Source organism: Cricetulus griseus (genome assembly GCF_003668045.3).
Source record: "Cricetulus griseus strain 17A/GY chromosome 1 unlocalized genomic scaffold, alternate assembly CriGri-PICRH-1.0 chr1_1, whole genome shotgun sequence".
Classification (NCBI taxonomy): Eukaryota; Metazoa; Chordata; class Mammalia; order Rodentia; family Cricetidae; genus Cricetulus; species Cricetulus griseus.
Window position 1 is genome coordinate 184,558,622 of NW_023276807.1, and position 8,981 is coordinate 184,567,602.

Below are 8,981 nucleotides of genomic sequence, written 5' to 3' on the forward strand. Positions count from 1 at the left end.
ACCCCTTGGGACACACTGGGTACTTGTCCTCTCTATGATAAAGAGTGAGTTCCAGCATGCCCTTGCTCTCCATTCCCCAAATAATATCCTCTGCAGTAAGTATCCAAACTCAGGAGAAAAATCTGGGATAGCCACCCAGTAAGAGCCAGCTACTGAGCAGACAGTACCCCATAGAACAAGCAAAAAAAGGAGACCCAATGAGCTGAATACTTGTTCCACAAGCATTAGGCAAAGGGTGGGGGGAGGCTGCTAAGCAATGCTCAGCTTTTCCCAAAGCCTCCATTGGTATTTCCCCCCTTTCCTTGTAGGCAAGGCCATAAGATAGATAGCAAGGTGGCTTGTAGCCCACACCACTCCCAAGGTTGAAAGTGCATGCCAGCTTTAACCAGGACATATCAGCTCAGAAACAGCACCTGTCCAGTGTTTCTATACCTAGAAACCTCTGACCCTCAGCATCTCACTCCCTCATTCCAGATGTGCAGAAATACTCCAATATCCTTCTGAGACTGTAAACTTGCTGTCCTTGGAGACAGAAACATTTTCCCAGTTAACACAAATAAAGAAAATAACAATCAAAATTTTAAAAGATCTAAACCAGTTAAGGGCCCTGGCTGGAGCCTTTATTACCAGGACAAAGTTGTATTTGGAGCTTGAAGGTCAAATGGCACAGAGTTATGCTTTGTTGTTTAAATTGGTCCATTGGTTGACAGGTTAAAAACCAAATATGAAAGCCAAGTGTGGTGATAGAGTAAGGCTTATCTATAGTTTGAGCATTCAGGAGGCTGAAGCAAGAGGGCAGCCTGAGCTGCAAAATCCTGCCTCAAAAAACATCATTTTGCACTGAAGTGCAGACTTGGGACTTCTTTTTACAAAATAGATACATAACAATTCTAGGACTTTTCCCACCAACAAGGCACAAACCAACTGAAGCCGTGTGACAGCTGCTCCTTTGAACAAAGATGACCTCTCCAGGGACAGTTTATCTTTGTGTGTGCATCCTGCCTCAGGTTATAACCCTATGTAAGATCAGCACTTCATCCCTGGGGTATGACTGGTAGAGAGAGATGCTGTGCTTCATTCAGGGGCATCGTCAATAGCAACAGATGCCTTACACTATGGAGAGAGAATTGTCAGAAGCAACAGCAATAACAGGGGTACTCCAATTTGATATGGGCCACCATGATAACAGTACACAAATAGAAGTCTGTGGTCAGAGGGCATCTGGAGACAGATGGTAAGATGAGGCTAAACAAGAAAGACAGGGACTCCCCATGCCTCTACTGCATAAGACATGATAACAGACATCTGCCAAGTCTGGAAGCAGCAGCTCTCACTATTTTTATGCGTGTGAATGTTTTGCCTGCATCACATTTGAGCAGGAACCAGCAGAGGCCAGAAGGGGGAGTCAGATACCTCTCCAACTGAAGTCACAGGCAGTTGTGAGCCACTGTATGGGTGTTGGGAATCAAACCAGGGTCTTCTTCAGGAGTGGGAAGTGTTACTGACCACAGAAACACATCACCAGCCAAGCAGTTTTCACAATACAGGGCACCAGCCACCAACACCACCATAATCAGCACATGGGACTAGAGATTTGAACAATGAAAACATCCTTCATCATTTGAACTTTACAATCAGGCAGTCACTCCCCAAGAGCTGACCACCTTTCCTTCCTGTGCTGCACCTAAAACCAGAAGGTCCTCGAAAGCTGCACGAAGATGCCAGTACCAGCTGCAGACTACATCCATCACTGACTCACCTCATCCTCGAAGGTACTAGGAGACTGGTGGACAGCGTGCAACTCCAAGGTGACTGGGAGACCCTAGGCCAAACAAGCCCAAGGAGAGACTGGCAGCAAAGTCCTCAGTCACCCCACTTCCTCCCTGCCCCATCGCCCTGCCAGTTCTGGGAAGAAGTCCCTGCATGCAATCCCTGCAAGAAGTCCCATGCATGGAAGTCCCTTCCAACTGTGCCCTTGCATTTCAGGGCACTGGCACCACAGTGGAGCCCTACTTGTGGAAAACAAGACAAAGAGGTAGGGGAAAGAGCATGGGCCTTGACCAGGAATCAACAACATGAGAGAAGGGACACTTCAAGAGCAGACAGCCATGTAGGAGTGGAGGGATTGTAGGAGGAGGAAAAGTAGAGGGAGCTGCTGTCACTAATGCATCCGAAGACATCAGACAACAGACATCTGCCAGTGCTGAAAGCAGCAGTTTCCATTATTTTAAGTGTATGTGTGCTTTGCCTGCACGTATGTAAGTGCACTCCACGAGTGCAGGTGCCAGAGAAAGCCAGCAAAAGGTGATGGCCTCACTGGCTGCCCACCTGTTGCCCCTGCCTACCTCAGGAGTCCCAGAGAAACAGCTGCAGGGAAATACTGCTGCCCCGGGCAGACTAAGATTTTCCTGCCATCAGATCTAATCCAGCTCCTCTCTTTTCCTGAGCAAACAGCGCCCACCTCCGGTCCAAGCGGCAATGCCTTTTAGGCCGGCAGCGCTGGCCCCGGCAAAGGAACTGGCTGCTCTACACACAGTGGAGTGAGGCAGAGAGAAGCCAAGCTGTGGTCCCGCAGAGCAGAAGCACAGGGTGTGCAACCGCGCCAGCCAGGCTGTGCGACAGAGAAGGCGCATAGGACAAGCACCGAGCTCCCGTAGGCTACAGGCCACGAGAGGCTTCTAGGGAGGTGCACTCGATAACCGCACGAAGACACACCCACCCACAAACCCAACACGCGAGAAACAAAGACGGCCCTGAGCTGTACGCCTGCTCAACGGTGTGGAGCACACCCACATCCACATCCACCGGGCAGGAAAGAAGCTTCACTGTCCTGCCAGGAGACCCACCTGCAGTGCATAGAGACTTTTTGCTTGCCCTGACGGAGCCACCCTACCTTGCTAGGCCTGGGAGAACACACCACCACACCTGGCATAGCAGCCTGCCGACCAGGAGCCTAGGAGACTCTGCACAACCGATTGGGTAGCAACCCTGCCTGGACCCATTGCTTCGAAGCCTCACTGTCTGCAGTCCAGTGACTCATGCATGGGCTCAGTGGCCACTCACCTTCCTGCACCGCCTGGAACGGGTTATTGGCCTCGATGACCTTGATGGAGTAAGTGATCTTCTCACTCTGCAGGATGTCATCATTGAGGCTCAGGTCTGATACAGCCAACTGGAACACCCTGTCGTCCTTGGCTGCGTTCTCCTCAAAGATGGCACCTGAGAGGAAAGAGGAGTCAAGACAGGCCTGGACAGGAACCCTACCCACCTTTCTTCCACCCTAGGGTCAGGGCACTGCCTGGACCACTAGGTACAAAGTGGTGGGAAGACTGAGCTAGGACTGTGTATTTGTTTTTGTTTATGATGCTTTTTTGAGACAGGTTCTCCTTCTGAGACAGGTAGCTGAACTTGAATTCATAGTGATCCTCCTGCCTCAGCCTTCTCAAGTAGTGAGATTTCAGGCACGAGCCACCAGTCTCAGTTCACGATTCTGTTTTGATTGAGTAGTTTAAAGATCTCCCAGCATAACCCAAACAGGATATGCTCCCCTCCTCGCATTGCACACGTGCGCACAGTTGACATGAGTTACACATGCATATCCTTCCTGCTACCACCAGGTCACATGTGCTTCATAACCAACCCATCACATGTCCTAGCCATGCCCCATACAGAAGATGGGGCAAGCTGAGGATCCTCCCGCTCAAATACAGCTGACATGGTCCCACAAATCCCATCCCAGGAGCCAACATGAATTCTCCAAGAGGACACTGTCCCCTAGCCCAGTCCCAGGATGGAGTGATGATTCCTTTTTCTTTGCATTCCCTGATGAATGCAGAAGTGAGAAGGTGGTCCACAGCTGGCTCTCCTGCACCAGGGTTTTTGTTTTTTTTTTATGCATAAGGCACTGATAGCAAGCATCTTGGATGGTCAAGATGCTGCATGGCCTCGTGCCTCTGCTCTTGTCTCTCACTTCCTCTTCCTGTATGTATGGAGGGGTGGGGCTGTATCCTAAACCCCTAAACATTCTGCTCTAGCAGTACTGAGAGTCCCAGAAGAAACCACTCTTGAACGGTCCTTCTAGAAGCAAGGACAGCTCCTCCCAAGCTCTGGCCGACTGACGCTTTCACCGACCCTGCGCTTACAGCCAAGATCAGTTGGACTGCTGCTCTGGGGTCCCCACCCCCAGCACCCTTGCCAAGCGCCAAGGGTCGCCAAGGTCCTATTTCTTGGCCTTGTAATTGCCCTGGAGCTGAGAGCTGGGTAGAAGGGCTCCGCTCCCGGATTTCTCACTACAGTGGAGCCGCAATGCTGACCGCGAGACCCACGCCGCCAGCTCTTGGGCGGGAAGCAGGTTTGGATCCTGGCCCGGCCCCAGAGGGGAGCGCTGCAGCCCTTGGTGTCAGAACTTAGTCCCTAACCACCCCTTCCTCTTTCTGCCCCGCGGATAACATCAGCCACCTTTTCTCACACCTCCCAACCCCCGGTTTGTCCCTGTTCGCTGGTCTTTCCCAACTTCCGGAAAGGCGACTGCGGAGGGGCTCCCCCCTAAGAGACCGCTGTCAGTCCCCCAACCCGGTCCAACTTCTCGAGATCCCAGTCATTCGGCTCCTAACTCCCGACCTCTACCCCTCCTGTGATCGCCCCTTCCTTTGCTTTTCATCTCCTTCCTCTCCATCCATCTCTTCCTGCTCAGCGCCCCCACCCCATGGCCCACGCTCCTTCCCTCCACCCCTACCACCCAGAGACTGTACGCTGGCCCCAAGACTTAGATCAGGCAGAAACTCTGGAACTGTCCAGGATTGGGCTGCAGTTGCCACAACCAGATACACACACACACACACACACACACACACACACACACACACACACGGAGAGATACACAGACACACACACGGAGAGATACACAGACACACACCAGGGAAACAGGCAAGCACTGTGTCCACTCTAACAGGCTGGCAGAACGCGGTAGTCGCACTAACACACGCTCAGATAGCCCCACACACCCCAACACCCTCTCACAGTGACACCAACACCGTGCCAGGTGCACACACACTGGCACGCTGACAGCACCCATCCACAGCCACACATGGTTCCGCTTTGGCCTCTTTGATCTTGCCCTGCCAACTTAGCTAGCCCCCAGCTCTGTCCGCCCCTGGCCCCAGTGCTCAGACTGTACCGAAGGGCCCAGCCTGCCGACCGCCCCGCCATGGGCACCCTTGTCGATAAGCTTCTATCCCCGGGTTCCCCGCAGCCGCGGCCCTAAGTGTCGGCAGAGGCCGCGGGGCCCCGCGCACTGGCAGGAGCCCCGGGGAGCAGCGAGGTGCCCGCAGGAGCTCCGAACGGCGAGAGCACAGCTCCTCCGCGGGGCGGCGCGGGCCTTCAGGGGACCACCGCCTGCCGAGCCCCTCGGCTCCGGGAAGCGACAAGTTTGGACGCCGCACATCACTGTCTTTATTGGGGGCCCCCCGCCCAACCTCGGCCCGTCCGCCCTCAGAGCTCACCGATGTGGATGATGGAGTCGGCCCGCACCGTAACGCACTGGCATATCCAGGGAAGAAGCCACAGCGTCAGCGCTTCCATGTCCCCCGGGCGCGCGGCTCATCCGCCCGGGCCCGGGGCGAGGCCGAGGGCAGCGCGGAGCGGGGAGGCGCGGGTCCCGGTGCAGTCCCGGGCCGCTCCCCGGGAGAGCCGAGCCCGCCCGTGCGTCTTCCCCCGCGCTCCCGCCCCTGCGCCCTGCGCCCGCCCCAGCCCAGCCCAGCCCAGTGCTCTCGGGCTCCCGCGCCGGCTCTGGTTGCGGTTGCGGCGCGCTCGCAGCCCGAGCCCAGGCCGGCGCGGCGGGGGCGGCCCGCGCTGTGGCGGCGGCGCTTCCAGCGGCTGGAGCGGCACTGGGGGCGGCAGAGGCAGAGGCAAAGGCAGAGGCGGCGGCGGCCCGGTCGGAGCGGCGGCTCCGGGCTGGCTGTGTGTCTGAGCCCAGGCAAGGAGCAAACTGCGGAGGACGCCCCCTCCCCTCCCCCTCCCCTCGCAGCGCTCCCCCTCCCCTCCCGCCTGCCTCCCTCCCCTCCGCCCTCCTCTCCACCACGTGACTGCGGAGCCTTAGCCTCGCAGCGCGCGGCTCGCCCGCTCGTTGCTTGGAGGGGGCGCCCGGTGCTCCACGCTCCCCGCCAAGGGATGCTCCGAAGCCGGGACCGCGGTGAGGACCTGGCCTGTCTGCGGCTAGCGGAGGTTTGGCCGTAAGGGCCTGGTCTCAGGGTTCGCCGGAGAAACGGAGGAGGCACCACCACTGATTGCCCTCGGGGAGGTGGGGGTCTCGGAGCTCGCTGGCGACAGGGGACTTCAGCCGAGAGTCTGCAGTGGCCGGAATGGACAACCGCTCTCGGAACCGGATCCCCGACTTGGGCAACCTTCAGATAGAACACAAAGCCCGGAGCACTGAGTCAAGCACCAGGATGTTAGCGAGCAGGCCGTGGGCTCGAACCCTAAGTGTCCATGCAGACTTCGGCGGACATCCATCCCCCACCCCCGGGGCGGTGCATTGCGCCGGGAGTCGGGCAGGAGGCTCGGACTCTGAAGCCCAATTCATGGCCGGAAACCGGCGCAGCCGTGACCGCGGCGCCTGGACGTGAGGAGCCTTCCAAACGGACGGCGTGCTCAGACAGCGACCCAACACGAAGTCTTCTAGGGCGAGCCGGGCGGAGAGCCCGCTCCCAGCCGCGGGGAGCAAAGCGGGACTCCCTGTGCCTCCGGGTACCCTGCCTCTGGGCGGACCCCTACCACCACCATATAAAGGGTGAAGCCGCTGAGGGATCAAGCCTGGGAGGGGGAGGCAATCCGGGTTCACAACCTTCTCCACAGGTCCTAGTTGGACTGTGCTCCATTTAACACATCCAAGATTTCAGGGTGACAGTTGAGTCCTCCGGGATTCTGATTCCCTCAGAAATTGAGTCCAGCCGAGCCTGGCAGAATTGGGCTCCAGATAAGCTCTGGGTTCGAGGAACCAAGATAGACTCAGCTGCAGCCTTGTCTGGAGCTCCCAGCACCGTGGGAAAGATAGACACCCACATAGGCCATAAAAAGAAGGATGTGGAGAGAGCTGTAGAGGAGCTTCGTGCCTGGGCCCTGACCTAGCCTAAAAGTAAGGGCAACTGTGGCTTCTGGGAGGAGATGACAGTTCGAAAGGCTACCAAGGGAGGAGAGGCTTGCAGGCGGTCCCTGCTGCTAGTGAGCCAAAACAGGAAGAGAAGAAAAGATTGTGTGGGGAGTGTGCATTTGTGTGAGTGTCAAGCTGCCAGCCACTGAGTTGTCACTGGCAAGTTCTGCTTTAAAAAGGTTGGCGAGGATGCTGTTCAGAAAGGCAAGGAGGGGCCTGGAAGCGGTTAGGCAATATCTCAGCTGAACAGAGGGGAAATAGGGCTGCAGGGACATCAAGGAACCCTATTCTGTGATGAGGGGGCTGGTAGACAAGAAGAGAGAATGGCCACAGCTGCAGGTGGGAGGCTGGACTGCAGGGCCAAGTGTGGTTCCACACAGCTCACTTTTTCAAGCAACAAGCTGTAGGACCCTGAGGTGGGAGGGGAGAAATGCCCATCCAGCGGATCCAAAATCCCCTTGTCTCCGATTTTCAGCCCTGCTAAGCTCAGCATTCCCTGGCTGAAAAGTTGTAGGGGAGTGGGAAATAAAGTCTCATCGACTTCAGTATTTAGCAATTTGGTTCCTGTCAAGACTGACTCCATGGTGGTAAGTGTGGTGTAGTCACCCCTTAAAGTCTCCAATCAAACGTCAAGAGCCACCAGGTCAGGAACATCCCCTGATCATCTCCTTGTTCCAGTCACCAGTCACGGCAGTTTGTGAGCAGAGTGAGCATGGGGTACACCCACTCAGATGCTATCCTTGATTATTTTGCTAGGTAGAGGTAGAAAGAGCACTGTGAGGCAAGCCTCAAGAACCCCTTCCAAATAAAGAGAAGACAGCTCGACACCACACACACACACACACACACACACACACACACACACCATCAAATTCTAATCTGTAAGATGGCATCACTATAGTTCAAGACCTGAAGGTCACATCTCAAGTTGGAGTCCCTGAAAACCTCCGCTCCTGAGCTTGACACCCCTTGCCCTCAAACTCCTGGGCTACCGAGTCTTCTCCATCCCCATCCCCAGGTGGGGATCGGCAGAAGTTGGAGTCCTGACCCTAATCCACAGAACTAGAAGGCCCTGCACACTCCTCTCTGACCATTAGGGGTACTCTGCCCAACTAACACCACTACAGACCAAAGCAGAACTCTAAGTAGGACAATTGTGCTCTTCCCTTTGCTGTGTGAAGTTAGGATGAGCAGCTCTCCAGGGTGCTTGGGGGGAGGGTGGAGCTTGTTCGACAAACTTTGTTTCTGGCTGAACTCAGCCCTGTTGCTTCCTGGTCATCGCTGAGGCTGCACAACTCTGAGGAGTTCATCTCTGGAGAGTTCTTCCTCAAAACCAGGGTTGTTTGGGGCTGGGAGGGGGGCTGGCTGGAGGTTGTTGATTTGTTTTGTTTTGTTTTGTTTTGTTTTTAAACAAACATTTGTGGGGACTGATTCCACGGTGGAAAGATGATAAGTGGGATGTGGTCACTCCATAGAGTCCCAGTGTATGTAGTCCTGGCTTTCCTATATAGACCAGGCTGGCCTCAAACTCACAGAGATCTGCCTACTTCTGCCTCCCAAGTGCTGGGATTAAAGGCGTGAGCCATTATGCCTGGCAAAATCAGGTTTGCTGAACTCAGGAAAAGCAGCACAAGTTCACCATCATGTAATAGCCTAGATAGGGAAGACAAGCTATCAGGGTTGAGGCATTTGGGGTGCATGCCCATTGCACAGAAGGAAAGATTAATGCTTACAAAAAGATATGACTTGCCCAAGACATGGGATGAGCTGTTGGGAGCACCAAGACTCAGTCTTCTTGGGTTGTTCCTCACTACACAAAGGTGTATTCATAGAA

At 55.3% G+C, this 8,981-nt stretch overlaps 1 protein-coding gene across 1 annotated transcript in view; it reads right to left on the reverse strand.

The window, feature by feature from the left end:
* Nucleotides 1-5,580, reverse strand: part of Grid1 (glutamate ionotropic receptor delta type subunit 1) — a 692,044-nt gene extending 686,464 nt beyond the window's left edge. Inside the window, exons 1-2 of the mRNA XM_035452799.1 lie at nucleotides 5,502-5,580; nucleotides 3,064-3,219 (exon numbers count right to left, since the gene is read on the reverse strand). Of these exons, the coding sequence (XP_035308690.1) occupies nucleotides 3,064-3,219; nucleotides 5,502-5,580 (235 nt within the window). The remainder of the gene's footprint in view (nucleotides 1-3,063; nucleotides 3,220-5,501) is intronic.
* Between the last annotated feature and the right edge of the window lie 3,401 nt (nucleotides 5,581-8,981).